The sequence below is a fragment of the Nothobranchius furzeri genome, chromosome 8 (assembly GCF_043380555.1).
Source record: "Nothobranchius furzeri strain GRZ-AD chromosome 8, NfurGRZ-RIMD1, whole genome shotgun sequence".
Lineage (NCBI taxonomy): Eukaryota > Metazoa > Chordata > Actinopteri > Cyprinodontiformes > Nothobranchiidae > Nothobranchius > Nothobranchius furzeri.
In genome coordinates, this window is record NC_091748.1 from 67465404 (window position 1) to 67492944 (window position 27541).

The 27541-nt window shown below is 41.8% G+C and overlaps 2 protein-coding genes across 4 annotated transcripts in view; one reads left to right on the forward strand and one right to left on the reverse strand.

Annotated features, from left to right (window-relative positions):
* arpc5b (actin related protein 2/3 complex, subunit 5B) overlaps window positions 1–577 on the forward strand; it is a 2003-nt gene extending 1426 nt beyond the window's left edge. Inside the window, exons 3-4 of the mRNA XM_070554252.1 lie at window positions 160–336; window positions 453–577. Coding sequence (XP_070410353.1) covers window positions 160–336; window positions 453–515 — 240 coding nt within the window. The 3' untranslated portion in view covers window positions 516–577. The remainder of the gene's footprint in view (window positions 1–159; window positions 337–452) is intronic.
* A 4151-nt stretch (window positions 578–4728) lies between these two features.
* Window positions 4729–27541, reverse strand: part of hmcn1 (hemicentin 1) — a 128920-nt gene continuing 106107 nt past the window's right edge. Inside the window, exons 76-107 of one of the 3 annotated variants that reach the window (XM_015970953.3) lie at window positions 26489–26610; window positions 24667–24831; window positions 24393–24500; window positions 23964–24101; window positions 23753–23890; window positions 23346–23615; window positions 20779–20969; window positions 20444–20657; window positions 20208–20342; window positions 17982–18172; window positions 16331–16412; window positions 15795–16064; window positions 14931–15101; window positions 14690–14860; window positions 14400–14570; window positions 14122–14292; window positions 13852–14022; window positions 13592–13762; window positions 13356–13502; window positions 13132–13269; window positions 12929–13050; window positions 12576–12813; window positions 12436–12498; window positions 12214–12333; window positions 12005–12139; window positions 11799–11912; window positions 11435–11560; window positions 11220–11348; window positions 8025–8393; window positions 7783–7902; window positions 7571–7697; window positions 4729–5234 (exon numbers count right to left, since the gene is read on the reverse strand). In XM_015970953.3, coding sequence (XP_015826439.3) covers window positions 4868–5234; window positions 7571–7697; window positions 7783–7902; window positions 8025–8393; window positions 11220–11348; window positions 11435–11560; window positions 11799–11912; window positions 12005–12139; window positions 12214–12333; window positions 12436–12498; window positions 12576–12813; window positions 12929–13050; window positions 13132–13269; window positions 13356–13502; window positions 13592–13762; window positions 13852–14022; window positions 14122–14292; window positions 14400–14570; window positions 14690–14860; window positions 14931–15101; window positions 15795–16064; window positions 16331–16412; window positions 17982–18172; window positions 20208–20342; window positions 20444–20657; window positions 20779–20969; window positions 23346–23615; window positions 23753–23890; window positions 23964–24101; window positions 24393–24500; window positions 24667–24831; window positions 26489–26610 — 5365 coding nt within the window. In that variant the 3' untranslated portion in view covers window positions 4729–4867. Of the gene's footprint in view, window positions 5235–7570; window positions 7698–7782; window positions 7903–8024; window positions 8394–11219; window positions 11349–11434; window positions 11561–11798; window positions 11913–12004; window positions 12140–12213; window positions 12334–12435; window positions 12499–12575; window positions 12814–12928; window positions 13051–13131; window positions 13270–13355; window positions 13503–13591; window positions 13763–13851; window positions 14023–14121; window positions 14293–14399; window positions 14571–14689; window positions 14861–14930; window positions 15102–15794; window positions 16065–16330; window positions 16413–17981; window positions 18173–20207; window positions 20343–20443; window positions 20658–20778; window positions 20970–23345; window positions 23616–23752; window positions 23891–23963; window positions 24102–24392; window positions 24501–24666; window positions 24832–26488; window positions 26611–27541 lie in introns of those variants that run through there. The other 2 variants (XM_015970954.3, XR_008566149.2) reach the window with 2 other exon arrangements.

Sequence of the window (27541 nt, forward strand, 5' to 3'; positions counted from 1 at the left end):
TCCCATTGAGGGGCCAGTAAAATGTTCCTCTTGTGTAACTTTCCAGATTCAATCTTTTTATGAATTAAATTGGGTAAATGATGAGATTGAAATGCCCACTTTTGTCATTGTTGGCCACCAAAAAAAGTAAAAAAGGTCTGACATTACTCTTTTGATTAGGATCGTGCTGAGGGTCTTGTGCTGAAGGTGCTCAGTGCCTTTAAGAGCAGTGACATCGAGAAAGGGGTTCAGTCACTGGACAAGAACGGCGTGGATCTGCTAATGAAATACATCTACAAAGGCTTTGAGAGGCCATCAGAAAACAGCAGCGCCGTCCTGCTGCAGTGGCACGAAAAGGTACCTTTGTGTTTTCAGAAAGGAATTCCTTTTAGCTTTGCCTGGTGACGATTTGCTTCAGCATCTATAGAGGACAAACTGCAACAACTTAAAACATGTCCTCTGTCCGTTTTCAGGCTCTCGCAGCGGGAGGAGTGGGGAGCATCGTCAGGGTCCTGACGGCGAGGAAAACGGTCTAAAAGCAGAGCAGGGAAGCGCATAACATCACCTTCACACATCACTGTTCTTGTACCAGACAGCACTGAATTAAAATGGAAAAAACTCAGTTATAACCCACTGATTTACAGAGTCGCTTGAGGCGGGACTAAAGCAGGACATAGAATCTGGGTCATATTGGGTTAAGAGCTGATTTTCTCTCCCCCCCCCCCCCCCCCCCCCCCCGTGATCACAGCTTATATCACATTTCTCACCAGGTGCTAAAATACTTTTACACCCATTCCTCGATCCGACGACTCTGCTGTTCATGTGGGTTAAACTCGGACACAAATGATTACGAAAGATGCAGATCCACTGCTCACACCCTTTTTTTGGGGACTTAAATTCTGACATAACTTCTCCAAAACAGCGACACGTTTTTACGTTTCCCTACATGGTTGGTGGTTTATTCCATTTCCAGATGAAAACAAAGCACCAATCCTCTCAGAGCATCACTCCAGCAGGGGGGGGGGGGGGGGGGGTCTCGTGAAAAGTACAGTCACAGATGGAGGCTGACGAATTTACCCACCGGGGCTTTTATTCACCTCAGGGAGGGGCGGGAGAAGGATTATTACCCACGATGCATCACCCGCCACCACTTTTATCAATCCCACTTTGTTGCTCACATCCTCTGTTGCTGATCAGGGCGTTGTGGAACTCTGCTGCACTGGTTAACTCCACGTCACGAGACTAAATCAGATCAAACCCTTTCCTCTTCTGGCTCGTGGGCCAAATTCCCAATCAGTTAAGATGAAACATCAAAGGTTTACTTCTCAGATGTTTTTGCTTTAAATGGAGTGAAATTGAGTATTAAGAAAAGAAATATATAATTAGCGTGACTTAAAATCAAGCGCTCCATGCCTGCCTTTTGTACTTGTTTTCTGTCAGAAAAATCCTGGTTTGAATCACTTTTGAGTTAAATTAAAAATAATCCTTACCTCCACATAAATGAGCAGTTAGTAGATTTTACATGAAAATAAGGAAAAGTGGAAATGTGAGAGCCGTTTCTGCTCCATCGGGTGGGTTACATGTTGCCAAATGGTTTATTTTTTTCTTCATTTGATTTCTGTAGCTTCTGTTTAGTTGATTCATCTCTAAATAACGTAGAAATGAGAGTTTAAGAGAAGTGTGTTTGGGATGCTTGGGTGCAGAAACAAAGCTACATTTGCTTTGTCTCGCTCTCTGTTATTATTCATGAAAAAAATGAAAATTTCACTTCCAACTTCATGTTTTGCTCCTTTTAAAACTCTAACTTTTAAAGTTTTGTTGGTTTGATCACAAGTTGATGTTTCACTGTCGCGTTTGACTTGTCATCAGTGATGGTGCATCCAGACATCAGATCCGTTTTCTAATGCAGTATCGACATGATGAACACGAGCAAAGACAAGTCTGAGGATTTTCTTTCTCTGTTTCATGTAAATGTTGGTGCAAGCAGGACGAGCAGACCAAACTGATGTACAAACTGCCTTACTCAAATATTCCTTTTTTATGTTTGTGCTTTTTTGAAGAAAATAAAAGGTATGAATGCTAAAATACAGTGTCGGTCTTCTTTTTATCAATCCATCAATCAAAGCTTTATTTATAAAGCGCCTTCCCTGTCGGGAGGCCCAAGGCGCTGAACATGGTACATGAGAAAAGTTAAATATGATGAATAAATCGAAAATAAAAGCAATTCAAATATTACAAAAAAAGGTAAAACATTCTAGTGGAAGACAAATGGGTAAAACAAGGGATAGAGAGACCAATGAAAACGGGGAAATAAAAACGTAAAAGAGGGCCAAATTCAAACACGTTCAAGGAACGCCAAGCGGAGGAGGTGGGTTTAAAGACTGGCAGAGATGGGGACAGCCTAACTGAGAGTGGCAACTGGTTCCAGATTGACGGTGCTAGGACAGAGAAAGCCCGGTCCCCGCGAGTACGGCACTTAGAACGAGGGACCGCGAGCAGGCCTTGGTTAGAGGAGCGCGTGATGGGGAATGTCTGTTCAGGAGTGTGGCTAGATAGGGGGGAGCACCAGTGGTGCCAGTATTTATGCTGGTTTGTTTTAAAATAGCAGCAAAGTCATTTTCTTAAAGGGGACATATATTGATGTTTTTACTTAACTTATTACAGTGCTATATTTGATAAAAACAAGTTCATGATGCTCTTTGCTCAAAATCTCTTTCCCAAAGCAATTTCAGCAGTTTGAATTTTGACATTTTCAGTACCTTCCAGAACGAGCCGTTTCAGGATCCCGTCACTTTAAAGCTGCCATAACGAATCTGCATACAAGCTAGGTTTTGAATGCAAACACGGTCACGGAAACACTCAGCCCCCTGGTATCTTCCCTGGATCCATGTCCACCAGAACCGGAAGCCCACATTGCCAGAGAAAACGAGATAGTGCTAAACACCTGTCGCCATTTTCTAGGTGAAAATGTGTTGTACGTGACTGAAAATGGTGTTTTTCTTTTTAGGGCTCTGGTAGTTTGTTCTAAAGTTGAAGTGGTAGCAACTGGCTGTTTCTCCCTCTATGATATTATTGAGCTGCAAACCTCTCACACCAGTGGTGTTCTGTTGCTAAATACGTGAGTATGAAATTGGGGTGGACTGGGACGACACTTCGGCCCTGGCATTTTTATGAACGGTCAGCCCGTCAGCGAGTGCTCACAGACTCGTCTCTATGCTGCCAAATGTGAGAGCAGGGGGTGGTTGTGTCGGCCAAAGCTGGGCAAGCGGCCCACTTGGAGTACCAGAAAGGCCAGTCCACCCCTGTATGTAAGGAATGGAGGACGCAGGGAAGTGTGGTGGTTTGGTGAGACCAACAACCGGATTGTCCAGTAGTTGCTTTTTGTCCAAAACAAGTTGACGGATGTTTTTAGACAAATGTGAGAGAACCACTTTAAGGTTTTTCTTTTTATTTCCACAATATATTTATTGTCATTATGTTGGAACATTTTTAAGAGGCATGAAAAAATGTTTTAAGGTAATTTGTTTTCCAAATTTGCTATAGCAGCTTTAAGAAAACAAGCTGGAGATGACCACGCCCACCCATCCCCACTCAGCTGAGAAGTTCTGATATCAAGGAGGGGCTCAGAGCAAAGCCGCTGCTCCAGCAGTTCTCTAGCATGTGAGAGGTGCTTCTATTCTGAGTTCTCTGTTTGTGATGTCACAAACGGGGACTTTTTGAAATTTTTAAAGTACACATTCTCTAAACCCAAAAACAAATCAAACAAATGTTATTTTTTTCATGTTTGGAGTGTGAATGCAGAATGTGAGTTTTGCATTTATCCCCTTTAAGTTGAATATGTGGTTATAATGCATATTTAATATATTATTAACACAAAATGACTACATTTTCACAGCAAAATCCCTTAAAGAGAACGATTTGGGTTCAGTCAAGTAAATGTGCAGTTTTAATGAAAGAAGAATGAAAACATTAATTTTCTAACAATTTCCTGATATTTCTCAATTAATTAATTAAATATAATGTTTTAAGCATATTCCTGTTTTTTTAACATTTCAGCCAAGCCAACATTCCTACATCTAAGGTCTTCTCCGTGCTGTCTTGTTCGTCTGCAACAATTTGTGAAAACTGACGAGATGTCATTCAAAACCCGACCACTAGATGCCACCATTTCCAAAGAGTAGAGTTTGACTCAAAAGTCTCATGACTTAGTGTGATTTCTTTGTGGTTTTATTACATTTTTATTACAAAATGAATACAGTAATTAATTACAAGTAATGTAAGAAACCACTTATATACAAGTCATAAAAATAAAATACATCTTGGTATAAAACTATTGCTGGATAACTGATGATGTCATCAGGGCCTGATAGGTCCCAGCCAGAGGATGCAGAGAACATTTCAGATCTTAATCTCCAAAATGAGCACCATATTTGTAAGTCTCCACTTTGGTGGCCGACAACAGGTCAGCAGCCTGTTTTTCATTTTTCATTCAAGCACTTCCCAATAAGTTAATAGCAGGTGAATGTAAATGCACAGTGAAAACTGAGCAGGATTGGAATCTACCTGTTAAGGAATTGGGAGAAATTAGAGTTTTGTGGAATTAAATCTTAATAATTTCCCAAATAAATATGAAGGAAGATGAAACAAGAAACAAGGAAATATAAAACAGAATAACCTGACAGAGGTTTCCAGAGATTTATCCGCATTTCTTTTCATTTTCCCTTTTCGTTGATACTTCCGTAAGTCCTCCAGAGTGTGTGCATCCACTGGCCTCTCACACGCTCATCCTTTCTGTCTTCATACTGACGGGGCCACTTGTCCAAAAACCACTCGTTCACACTGAGGCTAATCCAAGCCGAACCTTGGTCTCTCACCGATTAAAGTGCTCTCAGTAAGGGTAGGCAGAGACTGCGATGTAAACAGTGAAGGTTGTCTGGTATTCAATACCTCTGTTCTCGCTGTAGGAGAGAGCTCGGACCTTCATGCGGTATGTCAGGGGCTCTCGTAGAGGCCGAGTAGTAAACAAAACCCCCTTCATGTTCTCATCTCGAAGAGCAAAAGGTAACTTGACGTCCTCGTCCACCAGCAGGAAGGTGGTCCTGGGGTGCACCACACCATCTTGCATGTAGGCTACCAGCCGGATGAGATCCTGGTTGGCTGCAATGCCGTAGGGAAGAGACAGCAGCTTGTACTCCAGGGCGTAAGGACTCAGCGCACACTCAAGGTCATTTGGAGGGCAGCTCTTCAAGCAGAACCTTCAAAAGCAAAAGTGTTGGTTATTGGGTTGTTGTGGACCAGGTTTAGTTTTCATTTCTGTCGGTAGCTGGGAGCTCCCGCCCTGAGGGAAAAGAGCCGTGTTTGTGTGTGCTCTCCATGCAGCGAACATCTCTGCACCAAGCTCTCACTACAGCTGCTCAGTGGGAGGAGAGAGCAGCGAGCGTATGCGTGGCCTGCAGAACACTGGACAGACTATTGTGAGGACAATGAGAGAACAGGAAGCAAATTAATAAAATTATGTGGTGAGTCTCCAAAAGCAACACAGCTCACACCTGCCTTTTTTAATGTTATTAAAGAGGACACCACAGACTTTCCCGAGCATCTTAAACGCCGTCCACGTGCCTGGAGATTTTTGCATTCCTGTGAACTCCTTCTGAACTGTATGTGAACAAAAACTGCCTGTGCGAGACTAAACTGACGTGACCCTCCCCTGATGTGTAAGTGGCTCAAAAGTAATAAAAAGCACTACTATATATATATATATATATATATATATATATATATATATATATATATATATATATATATATATATATATATATATATATATATATATATATATATATGCTTTTAACCTTCAGCAGCTGTCTCTTATTAAACAGTAAATTCCCTCCAACAGACTCACTAGAATAATTATGTGGGTGCTGGGAAAAGCACCCTGGACTGCAGATAAACAACCAATCATGTTTGGTTTCTAAGGAGAACTGGGGACTATTTGGCCAATCAACATCACTGGATTTATTGCCTCTGAGCACTGGCTGACCTCGCCCGTTACAGGAAACAGCTAGCTAGCATGCTAGAAAGAGCTGGTTCCCCCTTTTTTCTCTCTCTTTGTCGCTTCCTCATTCACAAACACACTCCCTGTTGGTTTAATGTAGAAATAAATACATACCTGTAGCTGTTGATTTCAGATATGTTTATTCTCATTTTATATGTTTATAATGTATAAAACAGGATATCTGCTTCATTTTCCATGTCTTGTTTCTGCTCCATACTGGTGTAGCTGATGCTTTGTGCGCTGAGGTGTGCATGCTTTGAGCAGATTATTGAAGTTTGGTTTATGCTTGAAGCATAGGGAACTTTCTAAGTACCGGGACGGTGCTGCACAGAAAAACATGGTGGACAAGTAAGAGCTCGTTGTGGCGGAGGTTTTTAAGTACAGACATCTTTATGATTCGGCCCATGAAGATCACCGTGATCAAAATATTGTTAAGAATTGCCGTCACAGTCGGAAAAGTTAAGGAAACAGTGAAAAAATGTTGTAAACTACAGTTATTGCTACTTCTACTATGGTGTAGTGTTGGATGCATGCTGTAGAGCCCCATGCTGCCCCCTACAGTCTGGGAGAATACTGGCTCACAGCGGAGACAAGCCGCAGAGGGTAGGAAGGAACCATAAACGCTGCAAGTTCCGTTGCGTGTTCCGTCCACGCAGAATGAACATGCGTCATGCATAAACCAAGCTTAAGACACACAGGCTGCTGGAGACTGAAAGCTCAAGCTGGAAAAATAAACAAGGACACAATAAAATGTGAATAAAAAAATATAAATTATAAACTGCAGTTGCTCTCAGAGACTTACATGGTAGGCTTGAGTGTTTAATAGAGAATTATTATTATTATTAGTAGTACAGTCTGACTTATCTGTAAATTTGATTATTGACTATCTGTAAAAGTGCTTCGGCAGGAAAATTAATGATTGCTTTGGAACTGCTGTCATTTTCCAACTGTTAAACTGTAAATGGCCTGTATGTGATATAGTGATTTCTGGAGTCCTAGAACCCCCCCAAGGCACTTTACAACAAAATCAGTCATCAACCCATGCACACACAGATTCACACACTGATGGTGAAAAGGTACGATGTAGCCACAGCTGCCCTGGGGCTCACGGACAGGGGTGAGGCTGCCACAGTTCCCTTCGTCCACCTCCAGCAGGCAAGGCGGGTTGAGCGTCTTGCCCAAGGACACAACAGCAGGGTTCTCTGCCGGGATCGATCCTACAGCCCTCCGATTGCTGGACAGCCCGCTCTACCTCCTGAGCTACTGCTGCCCCAAAATGGACTAAGAAGGGAAATATTTCACTCATAGCCTCACCTAGAAGTTTTCACCAGCCGCCACTGCATGCATCAATATGAATCATAAATGTGTGAGCAAAATGTGCTTCTAGGATTATGTGTGAACATTTACAAGCAGACCTAATAATAATTTTATTCAGAGAAAAAAAGAGTAGCATCAAATCCTGGTCTTGGTCTAAAATGGTGTTGAACCATGGGTGTGATTAGAAGCAGGCGATAGTGGTTATTTCTGAGTATTTACCCCGTGGCTGGGTCTCTCTGGTAGTTTGGTGGACAGGGAGTGTCGATACACTGGTAACTTCCTCTGGTGTTGAAGCACATCCGGTTTGCTCCACACTGGATGTTCTGCTCCACACACTCGTCTATATCTGAAGATACAACAAACAGCCCATCGTGTCCCATTCTGAAGAGCTGTGCTGACTGCTCACTAAATAATGTAGAAGTCTTCCTCACCCTGGCACATCTTGCCATTGGTCATCAGGCGGTAACCGGCAGGACAAAGACACCTGTGGCTTCCTGGTGTGTTCATGCACTCATGCTGACAGGCGTCCCTCACCTCACATTCATCGATGTCTGTTGGAATTATACAAACACAGAAAGGAAAACCTAAATGGGCAAATAAGGTAAAACTTCCAATAAGTTATCAAACAATCATCCTCTCTCTCGTCTCAGCATTGCCTGTCCTCCATAGTTACCTACGCAGTGAGCACCCTTGGGCTCAAAGCCCTCCTGACAAGTGAGGACTTCCTGCTTTGAGGAGTGTTTGTGAGCCTCCTTGCGACTCCGGCTCCTGTAGCGGCCGCCTGAGGTGGGTGTGTACGAGTGGTAGCTGTGAGAAGCCAGGCTGTGGTACAGCCGCTGGGCGGGGCTGCGTTCAGGAGACGACTGAGTTGTGCGATAGCCATACGAATAGCTCTCATAGCTGGGCAGCCGCTCGAGCCCAGCGCAAGACTTGCCATCTCCTAGCAGGTGGCGCCCTGGTGGGCAGATGCACTTGAAGCTGCCAGGTGTGTTGATGCACTGGTGGGCGCAGGGCTGTGGAAGCCGCTCGCACTCATTTATGTCTATCCTCAAAACAAAGAAAGACCAGCACCAGGAAAAGACAACGAGACAGGAAGAAATATTAGAGAGGGAAAAATAAAGTGGAAAATAAATAATTGGATAAGAATGAAAGGATGAAAATGGAATAAGTCAGTCATCCCACTGAACAACAACCCATTTCCTCATGCCCATAAAAGAAATGTATCGAAACTATGAGTGAGAGAATTGCTGCTTCTCTTAAAACGACAAGAATTCTGAGAAATTATGAATCTAAAAACATTTTCTTACCAGAAGAATATCAGGCATTACTTTTATTTATTGGGGGGGGGGGGGGGGGGGGGGATCCATTTGCTTTGAGATAAAAACTTAGAGGGTTATAGGAAACTGATGCTGTTGAAAAGCAGCACCAAAAAAGCCAAATCCAAAAGCAACAGCTGAGGAAAAGGTTTTAAAAGAATTGAAAGGTGGTGAAAAGAAACAAAGATGTGAGGCATTGGTGCTGGTCTGTCTTCTAACGAGGTGCCGGTGTTGTCAGATCGCACAAGATAAATAAATAACTGGGTTCATGTGAAATAAGCCACCTAAACCTATTTTTTACAATAAAAATATCTCCTTAAACAGACAGTGGAATAAAGATGCAGATTTAGTATCTTTGCTGAAGGTAGAGCAGCAAAGTGCATGCAGGTCTAAGTAGAACGGCCCTTCGACAAACAAACACATTCAGTTATTTTACTGTGATTGAGTCACTTAACTGCCAGGAATGCATAGCTACAGAATCAAAAGAACAGTTTTCATACAAAATATGAATTGGTGCCAATATTTGGAAATAAAAGTCTAAAAACAGGGTATCTGCAGGTTTAAGGGAGCCAAATTTAAGACTTTTTAAGACCTTTTTTAAGGCCACTTTGACCAAATTTAAGCTATAATTTCCAGCTATTGCCTGGAACGGGTGCTAACCACGTCGCAAATGTGGGATTAGCCATCCAGTTATCATTAAACTTGCACTTCCCCATGGCGCAAGCGCCCACTAGCTTAACCAGCTAATGTGCTAATCTAAAAATAGCCACATTTCACAACCAACTGAATGTGTACGGGTCCGTATACGCTAACATTATACACAAAAAAACCTGAACACTAACTAGACATTCATGAAAATTTTATAGAAATTAAAGAATCTTTTTTATTGGGTCTTTGGTCATTTAAGACCTTTGTAAACTGTATTTAAAGATTATTTGTCATTTTTAATGATTTTTAAGACCTTAAATTTGGAAAAGCAAATTTAAGACTTTTTAAGACTTTTTAAGGACCCACGGATACCCTGAAACATTGCATCTTTTTTCTTCATTCATTTATTATTTTTATTAATTTTTTTTTGTTAAATATCTGTGTGTCGTTAAGAAGGACGTGTTTTTAGGAATCGTCTTAATGCCACTCTATCACATTTAGGTCTACTTTCCAGAAACTCTCCACTAAACAAATGTTCTCACATATGGCAGTGATGTCCTCCCTGGTCCTCCAGGGCCACCATCCAGCCTGTTTTAGAGCTTTCTCTGCTTTAACACACCTGACTGTAATCAGTAGGTGAATAACAGTTTTCTGTAGAGCTTGGCGACCTGCTGAACAGGTGATGCAATTGAATCAGGTGTGTTGGAGCAGAGAAACTAATATGCTTGATGGTGGCTCTCAAGGATTAGACACCACTGCCTTTTGCTGTTTTTACTTGTGGCGTTAAACCTTGCTGTTTAAATAGATGGACAAAAGCATGGCAGAGGGAACGAGGATCAGAAGAACCGTAAAACAACTGTGTGGTGAAACTATAGAGGAAACTCATGGGAGGCAAATACTGAGCTTTTTACCATGTAATGTTGTTATTTCTCCATGAAAAACCCAAACAAGCCCATTTTAGCTGCGTTCATGCATTTTCCTGTTTCAGCTGCAAGTTTAGAGTTTTAGAAAATCCTGTAAAGCATCAGTGGAAAGTAGTCCCATCACCAGGCTCTGCTCCTCTCCTGGAAGCTTGTCTCTGGTCTGAAACCTGTCTCCTCTGGCCAGCACAGTATATGTGGCTAAGGTGACTTGGTGTTCTACTGGTGAGTGTTGCTGGGCTGACATGCAGTTTTGCACAGGTTCACATCCCGGTCTCAGATGTAACATTTTTCTTATTTAGTAGCTACACTTGTCCAGTGTGTTGTTTTAACCCTTAATTGGTAAACTGTTTCAAATATATAGACTAACTGAAGATAAATGACTGTGCCTACCTTTGCCCTCAAAGACTTAAAATAGCAGGATAATGAACCTTTAAATGTGTAAACAATGTTGACAAGTTGATTTGTATTTAAAAAATCTAATACCATGCACTGAAACCTGTCTCCTTTTTTTAAAGCTTTTATTTATTTTTTTGCTCTTGTGAAGTGCCTGATTTTTATCTTGAGAGACGCTATAAAAAGATTGTTTTCTTTCTCTACATTTCTGCAAAGAAAACATTTGTTTTGTGGTTATTTCAGCATGCAGCGAGAGGTTCTGCATCAGCACGTCTTTACCGATGCAAGATGTGTCACAAAAAAAAAAATCTTCCAGCAGAAGCAAGCAAGCTGATGAAAAGAGCAGGTAAAGAGCAAAAAGAAATGTTAGGTAAAAATCCTCCTAGCTATTAAAAACAGCACTCCATCAACTTACTGTATCGGCTTCTTATTTGGTACAAAATCGTATAAAACACCAGATGGCTTATTTTTGATTACTGTGCAAAAGTTTCTTTGTTTACAGTGTTTGTTCATATTTGTCTAAAACATTAGCACAGTGCTAAAGGTTTGGTTTATTGAAGACAATCTAATCTGAATGATTTTACGTACCAAGACAAAGCCGTCCAAGCCCCTGAGATCTGAAGCCACGTGGACACGTACAGTGGTAGCTGCCTCTGGTGTTCTCACAGATCTGGTTGTATTGGCACTGGTGGGTGCCGTCTTTGCATTCGTCGATGTCTGCAGCACGAGGGCAAAAAGACATTGGTCACTCAGAACAGAAAGAACAACTAGAACTCCCCATCTCTGAGCTGCTGGACTCTCACCATCACACGTTCCGTTCTCACTCTTGGTCATCCCATTTGGGCACAGGTCAACACAGGTGTAACCACCTCGAGTGTTTTTACACTGCTGATCTGATCGGCAAACCCTCTGCCTGCACTCATTTATATCTGAGGTAAAAAGAGAAAGAAACAAGTCTAGAATCTAGAAAAGGTTTTCTAAAATATCCTGACTGAACTTGGTTAGACGACATTTATATTTTATAAGATTTTAAGTGGTTTAGCAAAAATACTGCATCCTAAATGCTGCAAACAGGTCTTTAAAAGTCTATGTGAGGGATGGTATGCCATCTAGTGGCAAAGCAGTATACTGCAACCAAATGAAGAATGCCCAGGAGGGTTTTCTCACCCATGCAGCGTCTGTTCCTGAGTTGAAAGCCAGGCTCACAGGCACAGCGATAGCTTCCGATGGTGTTCAAACAGTGCTGATTACACGGGTGGGACTCCTGACACTCGTCCACATCTGAGCAACAAAAGTCATGAAGCAAATTTGTTTTAATAAATGCATGTTCACTAATTCATTATAAAAAGAAAACTTTACATCAGTTCATATACCAGTGCAGCTGAGACCGTCTGTGGTTCTTCTGAATCCACGGCCACAATGCATCACGCATCTGTAAGAGCCAATGGTGTTTTCACAGTCCTGTCCACCATGGCACATGTTCCCTCCTAACAAACACTCATCAATGTCTGAGTAAGGAGAGAGCAGTCAGTCAACAGGGCAGTGGCCAGAGAAATCCATCTTGCAGTGTTCAGCTGCATACCCTGACAGGTCCTGCCATCAGCTGAGATGGAGAGGCCTCGTGGGCAGGAGCAGTAGTAGGTACCCATGGCATTGTGGCAGGTATGGGAACAGGGGTTACCAACCTCACACTCATTTTCATCTGCATCGGAAACATGTCAGACAAAATCGGAGCATGTCAAAGTCACATATATTTAAGGATGGTACTGCTTCAATAAGGCAGAAAAACAAAAGGTACTGAAACCTGCACAGTAAGGCCCAGCAGACACCAAAGTAAAGCCATGAGGACACTGGTTACTACGGTCGCCTACAACCACATGATGACACTTTCAGTTTCCAACAATTTTACAACAAATGAGTAGTTCAGCAAACCTTAGAACCCACCTTTGGTGATACTAGCTTGGATGCTATACTCCAACACCTCCTCTAGAGGCCGGTAGAGAGCACTGATGGAAGTAGCGTGAAGCGTTTCTACCAAGTAGGGCATCTTTCCTCTTTTTTGATCATAGGTGATGGTATGGTTCCAGGAGTAAGGCACGCTCTCCTTGTCGATGGTGAACAAACGAGTGGACAGAGCGTACAGCTGGCTCAGACCGGTCTGGATGTAATCCTCAGTGTAGTCCTGAAACAACATAAGGTCCTGTTGTTTGGCCAGTCCACTACATAAATAGATCGGGACTGCATTCAACGGTGAATGTGACGACTTAATGGTTGGCACACTTTACAATTTGATGTACCTTGATGTTGATATTGGCATGTGAAGGCAGCTGTAGTACATGACCATTCAGCACGATGTCCAGCAGCAATGCTCCATCTGAGTCCAAGCCCCGAGCAATGTGGGTCATCCTCAAGATTTCACCTGCCAGAATCCAGTTACATCTAAGGTTAATTATCCTGCTAACTTCATGGAGAAATTAAATAATTCCAAAAGTAGTTCTACCTGTAGCAAACTCCACCTGCGTCTCTCGTCTAAAGATACCTCCTGTTAATGTGTGGCCATTAACGGCCCCTCCTACTTCCTGGGCTGTGGTCCAATAGATGGGGTTTAAGATGGAGATAAGCTTCCTCATTGCAGGACCTGGAATTTAAAAGTCCTATATTTATTTTCTTCTATTGAATTTTAAGTGAACCTTTTGAGTAGAAGGTAATATAAATGAAGCTAACCTAAGAGCCTTGGTACGTTTGAGATAGAGGCGTGGATTATTCTGCTGCCAGACTTGCCCTCGGTGATGGAAGCATTAAGAAGGCTGATGCCAAACTCGATATCGTTGATGTTTCCTACGATGCTTCCTCGAGCCCTCTGTGGCCCACCTGACAAAAAATAAATTGTTTTTTTTGTCCCTCATTCTGGAATATCTTTTGAAAATGTTAGAGAATCTTTGTATTTCTGTGAAAAGTACCTGGGCACGCCTGAATGTTACACCTGGACAGCTGAGTGGAATCTCCTGGACAAGGTCGTCCACCATTAACGGGAGATGGACTGTTACAGAGGCGGACACGAGTCCTCTCCCCACCTCCGCAGGAAGCAGAGCAGTCCCCCCATGGCTGCCATGAGCCCCAGCTACCATCAACTGCATTAATAAACCACAAAACACCTTTTAATAGCACTTTAGGCTCTTGTTTTGAATGTTTTTTGTGCAATATACAAATGTTCACTCACCAGGGCAATCAGCAGTGCTGCATCTTTGCATGTGAACATCAGCTCCTGCACACATCCTCCCACCATGAGCAGGTCTGGGGTTGTCACACGTCCTGTAGCGCCTCATCTGACCTCCGTTACACGTCTTGCTGCAGCTGCCCCAGCTGTTCCATGGACCCCAGTTACCATTGACTGAAAAGGACAAAAGATCCACAAATAAGAACAGAGCTGACCAGTAAAACGAGCCGCCCTCAATTGTCAAATCCAAGTGGGATGAAAAAAAGAACTCACTGGGACATGGGTTGCTGTTACAGAAGTCAGTATGCACATCGTTGCCTTCGCACTTCCTGCCTCTGTGCTGAGGTGCGGGGCTGGCACAGAGGCGTGTTCTTTCTCTAGTTCCACCCCCACATGAAACACTGCAGGATCCCCAGCTCATCCATGACGACCACTTTCCATCCACTAGAGGAAAAGGGAAATAAAGAATTGCTTGTTAAGTATTTACAATTAAACTTCAATAAATTCACTCTCAGTGAAAAAGGTGAGGTCTTCTGATTGCAACATTTCACCTGGACAAGATGTTTCTTTGCACACTTGTGACTGCGTGTCGGTGCCTTCACATTGCAGCCCATCAAATGTTGGAGGAGGGTTGTTGCACAGTCGGATCCTGGACTGTAACCCCTTACCACAGGACTCACTGCAAGGACTCCATGGAAGCCAAGGCCCCCAGTGATCTGCCACTGCGAGCAAGAAAGTTCTAAGTCATCTCCTTCTCTGTGATAATCCTGTGATTATTGCTGAACTCAGAATGAGCTAACAAGTGTCCCCTGCATCATCAGATTAAAACCAATCTTCTCACCTGGACATGGCCTGACACTACACATGATGACATCCACTGCTTTTCCCTCACACGACCTTCCTCCATGCTGAGCTGGAGGGTTGGAGCAGGTCCGGATTCTGGTTCTGTTGCCTTGACCACAGGTTTGTGAACACTCTTCCCAGTGAGACCACTCTGACCAGTGGCCATCCACTGAACGAGAACACAGAGATATGATTTATATATATTTTTTGCAAGCAAACTTCTCTACAAGCAATCTCACCTGGACACAGTTGTTTTTGACAGCTGCGAGTTTCTGTGTCTGATCCTGCACAGTGATGGCCCCCGTTGGCAGGCAAAGGATTGTTACAGAGCCTCAGCCTCTTCTGGGTTCCAACGCCACAGGAAACACTACAGATGCCCCACTCTGTCCACTCCGAGTACCCCCCGTGGACTGAAAAAAAAATCACACTTTCAACAACTGGAATGTTTTTCTTTAAAGGTGTTGAGCACATTTAATTAATACAGCGAATGCCTTGTAAGTTGTACCTGGGGGGAAAAAAGCCCTGGCGAACCATTTTCAGGAACTAGAATTTTTATTTGAGTTATTTAACCTTTATTTAACCTGATGAACTCATTCTCTTAACAACGGTGATCTGGACAAGAGGGAGCAGCAGCAGAGACGTAAGTAGCTTTGCACCAAAAAACAAACAGGCAGATTAGATCAAATTAAAACAAACAATTTAAATTTAAGATAAACCCATTTAGACATAAGAGGCTGTTCTTATATACAATGTGTAAGAAATTAAAAAAGACTTAAAACAATCTGCTCAGAAACAGGCACATTGATCACAAACTATTGATCATATTGAATTGTTGAAGGTAGATGCGACGTAGGTAGCGAGCTTTTGGGATTTTTGCAGCTCATTCCAGTTGTTGGAAGCAGCAAACTGAAATGAAGAGCAGCCAAAGAAGTGAGCCAGACCAGAGTAGAGATTCAGACGACAGGATTTGGGAGTCCTATTTCCTGATATTTTGACCATCATCCAACTTCTCACATCTGTTTTATTCAGCTTACCCTGAGTTGTTTATAAACATGTAAACAGAAAACATACATCATAAAAAACCTGAGCAATCAGCAGCTTACCTCGCATAGTGAGGGGTACTCTGACCAGCACAGACCCAAGCAAGTTTCTGGCCACACATTCATATTCAGCTGTGTCCTCCTTCTGAGCTCTGGTGAGCCTAAGGGAACCATTGGGGAAGGTAGAAATACGGTCGTTGGCCAGTAGGGGGCGACCCTGGCGGGACCACTCTATCGTGGGTGTGGGCTCACCCTCTGCTTGACAGTTCAGCATTACAGTTGTGCCAGCATCCACCACTGTCCCGACAGGCTCAATGGTTATGACGGGTGCACCTGATGGGACAGGACAAATCCATCTATTAAGCCCCAATGACAGTTTCATGCTTCTCCTCACCCAGCTAATAAAACAATGAAGTTAAAGTCAAAACTCATTTGTGGGCAATGCCGTATTGCTATAATTGCACATCATAACTCACTGTATCATTAAATTAAATTAATTAATTAAATTAATTAATTTCCCTCTGGGATTAATAAAGTATTTCTGAACTGAATTGAATTGAATCATATCCTATTATACAGTACATTAGACAAATTCTCACTCTGTAGTGTAAGGGTGACACTTCTTTCCACCACCCCAGCATCATTTGTTGCTACACACACGTAGTTTCCTGCATCTTCACTCTGTCAAACACATTGAGAAAAACAAATCTTTTAAAAGATTTTCTTTTTATAGAACCATTTTGAAACAAATTATTTTATCAGTGTGACACATGAAAGGTTTTAGTTAGTGATGCACCGATATGAAATCTTTGGGCAGATAGATATCCGATATTAAGATCACTGTTATGGCCAATAACTGATATTTGTCAATATCGATATACTGACATGAATGCTTCTAAAATCAGCAGATTCTGTATAGAATAAAAGTCATTAAAGATGAATTTACTTTGGCGGAGATTCATTCTTTGGCACAAAAGATGGATGCCATCAAGGAGAGAGTGGACGAATCAGCACGGATTGGGATAGATTAACGTCCATTATTATTGGGATTCTGAGAGGTTGAGGACCAACAAACTGTAAAACAGAGAGGAAATTATCTCTGTCTGCCCCCGAAACAATTTCTAATCGGAATCTGGCGTCCTTGAGCCTGCAAGGCTCCAACGAAAACTCCCCCCTCAGAAGATATGTGGAATGTGCCGTCACTATGGCAACTCAACTCTGCCTCCTTTCCCAGCCTGGGTGGGACAGCGGGAAGGCCGCCGAAGCGTCCAGGGTCACTGCAATCCTCCAGCCCTCAACGCTCCCCCCCTATCCACACTGAGGTGACATGCACTGCTTCATCGTGGCTGCAGGAACTGAAGTGGGGATAGTCCCAACCCACCACCCCACCTAGTGGACACTTATGTTGTGTAATGTCTGAAGTCTGTTGCATATATGTCTGAGGTGTTTTTTTGCAGAGCAAAGCTGCCCTCTTGGTGGAGGGTAACTTTGAAGTGCCTTTTTTTCCCTCCACCTGAACCAATCCTCAAGCAACCCCTCTTATCTCTATTAAGGTAGCGCGACTCAGGGTTGCGAATGACCACAGTCACCAGTTCTTGTCATGTGTCTTGCCCATGTATGTCTGATCTCTGAATTGTGTGTACTGAAACTTTAATTTCCCTCTGAAATTAATAAAGTATCTTTGATTTGATTTGATTATGTACACACACCACACACATTTACGCATCTGAGATGATTACAATCACTGTGGCATGACTAAACAAATACACATCACCCCCCTCACCCTCTGAAACAGGCAAACAAATGGTGACAAGATGGAAAAAATATAGATTGATAATATCGGCCTGTTTTTTTTTATCGGACCGATACCGATATGTTAAAAAATGACTAACATTGGTTGATACCGATATTGATGCCAATATATTGCCCATCTCTAGTTTTGGTAATAGAAGAGCACGTCGTGCATCATCCAGAGGGACATCAGGTGCTCCGACAGTCCATGGGACATCAAATGTAGAGGAGAAAGAATGGCTGGAGCAAACTGGTCCTGAGTACTTTAATAGGTGCAAACAAGCAGAACTAACGTTTCGACAGGTTTTATCTTCTTCAGACAGTTGAACTATGAAGAAGACAAAACCTGTCGAAACGTTAGTTCTGTTTGTTTGCGCCTATTAAAATACTCTGGACCAGTTAGCTCCAGCCATTCTTTCTCCTCTACATGAAAGGTTTTACTTTGATCAGTTTTCTTACCACAGTGCCATAGATGGCCAGTGAGCCATTGTTGAGCTGGCGGATTCGGTTGCTGATTAGGACGTTAATTCTGTTTTTGCTCCACCGTATGGTTGGCGGTGGATCTCCACGTACTTCACAGCTCAGGACAGCATTTCCACCCAGAGGCTCGATGCGGTTGGAGTGAGGGTCCCCATCAATGATCGGAGGCTCTGGAGAAGACATAGTTATAGCTGGGGTACATTGTTTAAAATGTTTTAAATATCTAAACCTTTTGGCTACCTGACACTGTTCTATGATATGAAGTAGGTCATCTTTCAAAAAGTTTGCTTCCCCAAAGTCCCACCCTGCCCTCTGCAGCAAAATGAGTCATTTATACAAGACTAATAGATTTGCATATCCACATAAGGGAGCTGTCAGTCAACGAGAATGCACCCCAATCCCCTGCATGCATTACAAGGTGATGCCATAGGAAGTTGGAAGTTTGCAATGAAGCAACCAAAACAAGTAACAAAGACACTGCTTTTCCTACTACCTTCTACGTCTCAAAAAGTATTTCATTCCTCCCCTGGCACTCAAAGCGAGCAGATGCTTTTCTTTTTCCTCCTACTCCTTATCTTCCCTAGGCTCTTCGTTCTGTCTTTTCTGACCGAATCTTTGGATTCTGTCTGGAAATAAATCTTAAAATGATGGATCTGGCCAGCTGGTCGCCAAACGCCATTGATGAAATTTTTACAACATTCAGAACGGAGAAGAGCACTCCCATATTCCTGCACGGAAAGCACCTGGTTGGATACATTTTGGATTCCTGGAAGTGGATCATTGTGTGTCTTTGCCTTCTTTCCATTAAGGACGCAGAAGACGTATGGTTTGGATTCATAATTTTTGAGAACCTGCTAATTGGAGTGGCCAGTTTTCTGATATATTGGAAATGAATGGAGCTATCAGGGGCTACTGGAAAAACCCTGAACTCCGGGAAGGTTACTGTCGTGTGCTGAGCGCTCAGACTAAGACGTTGCTGCAGGTGAATTGCAAGCTGGATCCTATATGTAGCAACATGGGGCCGATTTCTCAATTCGCACACAGGATGGATACCATGATGGAGAATGCCACTGCATGGCACGGATGGAATTAAACCCCATCATTTGGCTGATTGGATACTCCTGTGACCTGTAAAACTGTAAGCCCGAGAGGAAAGCGTTATCTCTGGCCGGCTCCAAAACAATAAATGTTATCTGAATCTGGCTCTCCGCTTGGCCTTGCCTGCGAGAAAACAAAACTCCCCATAAGGAATACAGACACCTGCTCTCATCCCCCTCCTAACCTATTCCTGACGTGGAACTGTGGATCTGGGTGGAAGGTCATGGAACCACGAAGGACTCACTGCTCACTTTGTTATCCCTTGGCTTCCAATCTCCTATTGAAATTGCGTGGTTCATTTAATTTAACAGTTTGTTTTGTCAGTATTTTCACCTACTTACTTATTAATGTACCAGCTTTTACTGGCTAAGTTTGGTCACTTTCCACCATTAGCTTGATCATGGTTTTCATTCACTACTTAGAAATTCCAGGCTGCCAACTTTTAATCCTCTACCTGAGTGGTTCCCAATCTGGGGCCCGTGACCCCCAGGGGTTCCCTAAAAGGTTGTAGGGGGTCTGCACTATTTTGTGTGTGCTGGGGCTGTGAGGTTACCAAGATTACATTTGTAAAAATTACATTTAAATAATCCAATTATTTCTAGATAACACACCCAATAGTACAATCAAAGCTCTGTGTAAGAGGCATAACCCTGTATGTCTGTATGAAGTTTCTAATTATTCACTATGAATAGTGTGCATGTGAGTAAATTATAAAATGAAAAATGACCCGCACTAGGACTCCAAAGCGCTTTTCACACAGAATAAAGAATAAGAAAAATGAATAAACAAGAAAACAAATCCTGAATAGATTTTAAAATGCTGATTATACCACAAGTAATGAATACCACTGATGCCTTTTATTTAAAATGGACTTGCTTGTGTGTAATTTGGTTATTCCACATTCAGTGTTAATGCAGAAATATGTTTGTTTCCAAATTTAAAGGTTCAAAATTGCATATATGTTGATAAAGAAAATGTGCAAATTTGCCGTCACTTTTTCAAAAAATATTAAGTTTGGCCCTCGACTCCATCCCAGAGTTTCATTTCGGCCCCTTGTGAGTTTGAGTTTGACACCCCTGATGTAAGTGGTTTATTTGTTTCTTTTACCTTTGACGTAAACAAAACCCAGGGACTTAATGGTTCCCACGCTGTTTTCTGCCACACAGGTGTAGGTGCCCGAGTCATCTTTGCTCACTCTCTCTATAATCAGGTCACTGTGGCTGTTCATATGGTCATAATGGGCTAAAACAGTCAATGAAAAACATTAGAAGAAACATTTAAAGTGTGGAAAACAAAAACACTACTTTAATGTTTATGAAAATGGAAAATCTTATTAAATACACCTTTGATAATTTTATTGTTGAAGGTCCATGTGATCCTGGGTAGTGGGACACCAGCAACGCCACAGGACAGCATGAGACGCTCTCCTTTGTTGAGGGCAACGTCCCCGAGCAGCTCAGTGAAGACGGGGTGAGTATGGACATACAGCGCCACTGTCCAGCTGTCCTCCCCAACTGAGTTAGCTGCCACACATGTATAACTCCCTGCATCATCAGGCTGTGGCAAAGAGTTTTTAGAAATAATTCTTGGATGGAAATAATGCTGCTTATATAGTTGAGTTATTCAGAAAGATCACAAAACTTACAACACCAGAAAACCTACGCTTGTTCGTTTTTACCTGAGCACTGTCGATTACTAGCTCCCCTGATGGCAGAATGGTGTGCTCCCCTGTGCTTTCACTGAGAGGATTTCCATCCTTTTCCCAGGACAGTTTGGGTTGAGGGAGGCCCTCGACCACACAATCTAGCTGAGCTCGACTGTTCTCCACAACCACAACCTCTTGATCTTCACCTCGAATAGATGGAGGAACTAAAATATTAAAGGAAGAGGAAAACTGTTAAAAATTATAGGAAATATTTTCATTTCATTTCTTCATTTTATTTATTTATTTTGTGACATGAACATCCCCCCTCTCAAAAGCAAATACAATTTTAACCGTAAACAATTTTATGTTCACCAGTCTGGCCACTTTAACACCTTATACATGTCCAAAAGGGAGTAGGGAGAAGTATAAACTTATCCAGCCCTACCCCTGTCATTTAAAGAAAAGAATAATTAAAAAAAACAACACCAAAAAAAAGAAATAAACAAAATAAAAATAACCTTTATCATAAGACACAATTAACCTAAAACTTAACCCTCACACTGTCTTTATGGGTGACCCCGCGAGGAAAGTTGACCGTTGAGCAGGATTGGTGGTTTATCCCTTGAGGTCCACGTGGCAGGGGTGAGGTGGTGCTCACTCCTCACCTCTGCCACATGGACCCAAGGGATAAACCATCAACCTTGCTCAATGGTCAACTTTCCTCGCGGGGTCACACCCTTTAGAACAGTGGGAGGGTTAAACCAATATATAACCATCATTCTCTCGATCCCCGCCTCCGATACTCCATAACGTTGTCCATATCCTTTTTGTTTTAAAATGTAAATGACCTCTCAACTCATAATTACTTTCTCTTTCTGTAAATTATTTTTGTATGTTTAAAGGAAGAATATTATTTCTTGCTTTATACAATATTTGAGTGGTTCTAAACTTAACTAAATCCTCAAATTTTAATATTTGCATTTTGTGTGTGCTCTCTATATCCACTTTTAGTTACTATTCTTATAGCTTTTTTTTCTGCATTATAACCAATATTTGCATGTTTGACTTATACGTATTTCCCCATACTTCGACACAATAACATAAGTATGGTACCAATAATGCACTGTATAGTATATATAGTGCTCTCTGATTTGTCAAATGCCTTACCTTTCTCATAATAGAGACACTCCTCGCCAGCTTTACGCGAATATAATTTATATGTGGCGTCCAGCTAAATTAATTATCCAGAATGACACCTTAAAATTTTATTTGTTCAACTTGTACTATTTCAAACTGATCTACCATTAATTGGATTTTTTGCTGCTTTTTTTCCACAGCCAAAAACCATGCATTTAGTTTTGTCCAAATTTTGTACAAATTTGTTTGTGTCACACCATCTTTTTATATTTTTCATTCCCTGTGTAACCCTATTCACTACCTGTTGCAGGCCCTCTCCTGATGCAAATTAATTTGTATCATCAGCAAATGTTATCATCTTTAAATCTTCTACAACCTTATTTATATCATCAGCATAAAGTATGAATCATTTCGGTCCTAATATTGATCCTTGCGGCACTCCACAACTAATCTTCCTTGACTCGGATTTAAATTCATTTATCTGTACATATTGTTGTCTGTTTTCCAAATAGCTATATATCTATGATGCTACTAAACATCTTATTCCATGCCTCTCCAACTTTTTTAAAGTATTCTATGGTTTACCGTATCAAAGGCTTTACTGAAGTCTAAAAACACACCCATCGAATACTTCTTTTTATCCTGGTCTTCTGTTATATCTTCTACTAGGTCCAGTAGCCCCAATGCTGTAGACCAGCTCAGTGGCCTAGTAGTAGAGGGTCTGCCCTGAGACTGGGAGATCAGGGTTCGATTCCTGGTCGGGTCATACCAAAGACTTTGAAAAAAATGGGACCCAATGCCTCCCTGCTTGACACTCAGCATTACAGGTTGGATTGGGGGGTTAAACCACCAAATTGTTCCTGAGTGCGGCTGTGTCTGCAGCTCACTGCTCCCCCAGGGGATGGGTCAAATGTGGAGAACAAATTTCGCACACACATCAGTGTGTGTGACAACTGATGAGACTTTAACTTAACTTCCTGCCCGAAAACCGTACTGACTCTCAGATATCAATGCGCGTTTCTCTATGAAATTACCCAATCTACTTAAAAATACTTTCTCCAAAATCTTGGAAAACTGTGAAAAGACTGAGATTGGCCTATAATTAGTAAAGTTGCACTTATCTCCATCTTTCAACCATGGCACCACTTTTGCAATTTTCATTGCGTTAGGGAATATTCCAGTGCTAAGAGAAACATTAAAGATAACATTTAAAGGTTTGACTATTCCATCTATGACACTTTTTCGCACTATCATTGCAATCCGTGGACCTTTTGGATTTACATTCTCTAACTAGTCGAACAATTTCTTCCCCATCTGTTTCTTTTTAAAACATAGTCCTGGTGTTTATTTCTATCTTTTCAACGGTTTGTGTACTTGTCAGACAACATTTTTAAAATTATGACTGAAAGTTTGGGAATTTATTATAGAAGCTGCAGGATTTACGGAATCATGATACAACTTACTGTGCACTGTGAGGCTCATATCCAGGCTGGCAGTGCCCGCCGTGTTGGCAGCAGCACAAGTGTATCGTCCAGCATCGCTGTGCTGAACGAAGGCGATTTGCAGCGATCCTGAGCCGAGAACCTGTTGGTGAACGGAGTCTCTCAACAGCTGCCCGTCCTTGTGCCATGTGATAAAGGGAAGAGGAGACCCTTCAGCTTGGCAATGAAGCGTCACAGAGGAGTCCACAGGTGCCACGTACTCGTGCGTTTCTGAACGTATCACTGGAGGCACTGAGAGACATTGGGGAAAAGAAAAAGTAAATGCAACTTTAAAAAGTGCACTCACTGACACCAAAACATTATTTTCATATTACTATTTACTATTTAAATTGTACAGGTTTTGTTATTAAAAAAAAAAAAACACTTACCTTGTACTCTGAGTTTGGTTTTGCCCAACGCATTGCCCGCAGGATTTTGAGCCACACAAACGTACGTCCCAGAATCTGACAACGACACCTTGGAGATCTGTAGACTTCCATCAGGAAGTGATGTAAAGCCACCACCTGCTGCAAAGCAAAACATACAATGGCATGACTAACGACTTGTCATTACAGGCTGACACATAGACTAGGTAGTTACCTGTAGTGAGTATGTTGATGCCCTCTTTCTGCCAGGTGATGGTGGGTCTGGGTGAGCCAGTGGCTCTGCAGGGCAGAGAGATGACACTGTTGACTATCACATCCAGAGTGGATGGAGAGAAATGGATCACAGGAAGTTCTGAAGGGAGGGATGGAGAGAAAATGATGAATTATACTGATGTTAAATGGAAACTCCATATTGTTTTATTTAAATGCAACAAATGTTCATTTAACTCAATGTTGCAGCTCATGTTAGAATGTGTTATTGTAAATTAATAAAAAATGAATGAATATAAATAATGAAAATATTTATGGCTCAGCTCCATGAGCCTGTAAGCCAGAATATACTGCTGTTTCGTGAAAAGCAGTCAACATCTGCAGCCTGTATGTGTCAAATCATCTCACGATATGATTGTGAAGATGTCTTTACCTTGCACTGTGAGTTGCACATGGCGGTGAGCGGAGCCTGCAATATTTTTAGCAATGCACGAGTAGCGACCAGCATGACTAAGCTCAGCGGAAAGGATTTCTACTTGACCTGAGGGAATATCCACACACACAGTGTACAAAATTAATGCATTTAACCATTTACCCAATTCCTTAAATTATACCTAACAGCATCTAAAATATCATTGTGCACGTATTTCAAGGAACGTCCATAGAAAATTGAACATTGTTAGTTCATGCATTGTTATAAGTTTGACCTGTTGGCAGAATGCTGTATCCCTGTCCTTTATGAAGGAGTTTCCTGCCATCTTTACTCCAGAGGATTGTGGGTTCTGGAACTCCAGTTGCAGTACAAGCAATGACCACCGGGGACAGTTTAGTCACAACCAGCTCTGTGGGCTCATCTGCTACAGATGGAGGAACTATGGGAGAAATACAGAGAGAATACTTATGTTGTGCAGTAAATTTATTATTTACTTAAAAAGCTCAGTCACATTAATGGTAAAGGTCCTGTATTTAGACCATGCCATGCCATAGCATATCATAGCATAGCATAGCATATCATACCATAGCATACCATATTCAGTTCAATTCAATTCACATCCCATCCCATACCATAACATGTTTATTTGTATAGCACATTTAAAAACAGCATGACAGCTCACCAAACTGCTTCACAAGGAGCATGAATGCTCTGTAAAAGCAGGACAAACAATGATAAGTAGTAATGCAACGATAGTAAGATCAAATAAATGTAATGAGGAAGGAGGCTAAAAAGCAAACAAAATCATTAAAACACACATATGAACCATGAGAGATAAAAACCAAATTATCGATTAAAAGCTGGTAGATAAAAGTGAGCTGTGAGTAGAGACTAAAAAACGGGCTATCAGCCTGCTGGACTTATAACGGAAGTGGGTTTCAGAGCTTTAGAGTGGTGAATGAGAAAGCCCTCATGAGATGCATAGTACATCCAGGACACAACTACCTACATTCGATGGGGTATGCAGAGACATAATAGGTGCCCCCTCACCCCCAACTTCCAATCCCCCCTACACACACAGACATACACACCACTTTCCCGACCCCCTTTTTTAAATTAAAGTGTATCTGAAACATCTTCCAGTTATTATACCCCACCATAAGGTGTGCACCAGCACCAAAGAGCAGACATGAAAAAGATCAGAGATAAAAAAAAAAAGATGTTGAACTACTGAGAAAGTATTAAACTACTCTGGGGTGTCCGGGGCATGCCCCCCGTAAGAAAATTTTGGACATATTTAAAAACATCAGTCTGGTGCATTCTGAGAAAAAAAGTTGAATTACAGGCTGGCAAGAATGTTTAATAAAGTATCAATACATGTTCACGGCATTTTAATATTATATTTGATTGACTATAGATCCTGTCCTGTCTTTAATCTATTTTAAACAGCGACTACATCAAAAGCCACTGCCTCCATGCTGCTCCGTACCAGAAATGCATTGATGTCACTAGTTACCATAAGAACCAATCAGCTGGCAAAGATGCTGTTGAATGTGCGAATGTGCAGAACTTGCAAAACTATGTGACTCAATTTAAAGAACAAAGTTGAATCCAGCTGCTGTTATTTATTTGTTGTTGGTGTTACCATAGAAACTAATTATATCTGCAGGGCTTTAGGCCCATGGCAGAGTTTTATGCCTCATACTAACCCACTTTAGATCATGACTTGTTATTATTAATATTATGAATTTTTTACACAGGCCATTCACCAGTTAACTCCCCAAGGCTCTTTACAACACAACCCATTTACACACACATATTCACACACAAGTGCTGATGAGCTACAATGTAGTCACAGCTACCCTAGGGCACACAGAAAGAGGCAAGACTGCCATATGCATAGGTACCACCGGCCCCTTTGACCACCACCAGTTTGCAAGGTAGCTGAAGTGTCTTGCCCAAGGACAAAACAATTGTGGCAGACTAAGTGGGATGCGAACCTGCAACCCCTGGTTACTTAACTACTCTGCCACTGTCTCACCCAATGTGAAGATTAATGTAACGATTAACCATCTGTAAATGATTGTGTTTCTCACCAATGACATTGAGGTTGGTCGATCTGGAGTCATTCCCAGCTTCATTTGAAACCAAACATTTGTAGACTGCTGTGTCATCCACTGTTGGTGCAAGGATCACCAAGGATCCCGATGACAGCAATCTGAAATTTGTAAAATAAATAAATAAATAAATAAATAGGGAGCCTAAGTCTCCTCCCCTTCTGGTTGACTCATGGGTCCCCGAAACAAAGAAAAAACAAATGGGGCTATTAAAGCTATGTTCTAATACGATTTGTCTTACGCACTAAATCACACAGATGTTGTACAGTGGTTCCTTATGATAACGCGGTTCACCTTTAGCGTGGCAGTTTCGCAGATGATTTTGATGCAATTTAGCATTTGTTGCAGTGCACTGTGTTCTGCTTCCAAAGGTATTAACGTTTAAACTTTGAAAATGTTTAAACAAAGTATAAAAGTTTGAAAATGTTAAAGGTTGGATATGGAACACGAACACCATAGCGGCATGTGTGAAGGTTGTTGTTGCAACAATAGAATAAAGTTTCCAGCCGTTGGGATGTCAGGTTCGCTATGAAGTGACCAGCGAGCCAGCACCATGTCCAGTGATGAATCATACAGGGTAAGGACTAATTTATACTAATAAGCTTATTTTACAACAGTATTTAGTGTTAGAACATCTTCTGGATTCAGAAGCAGCTGCTTGACTTGCAGAGTTGGTCATTTTCCACAGTGTCAGCCTCGCTGGACCAAGCGGACTGTTTGTCAACCCGCAACGGTGCTCTCTATTGGCTGGTAAAGTTAAACATAAACCCAGGGTTGTGTCCATCAAAATAAATATTTTATTATTTTTAATTATAGCTTTTAAAAGAAATACTGTACCTGGAGGAGGTTTTATTTTTTTCAATATAGCTTTTTTATTAAATTGTTCCAAATTCAACCTTTAATGCATGTCTAAGAAAAGTGAATAAAGTGTGAGGGGTTCTACAGCCTTTGTGGTGGTGCACTAAGACGAGCACGTCTGCGAGAAAGAGAGCGGTTTCCACTTGCCATACGTGCTGTGTCACGACTGAAGCC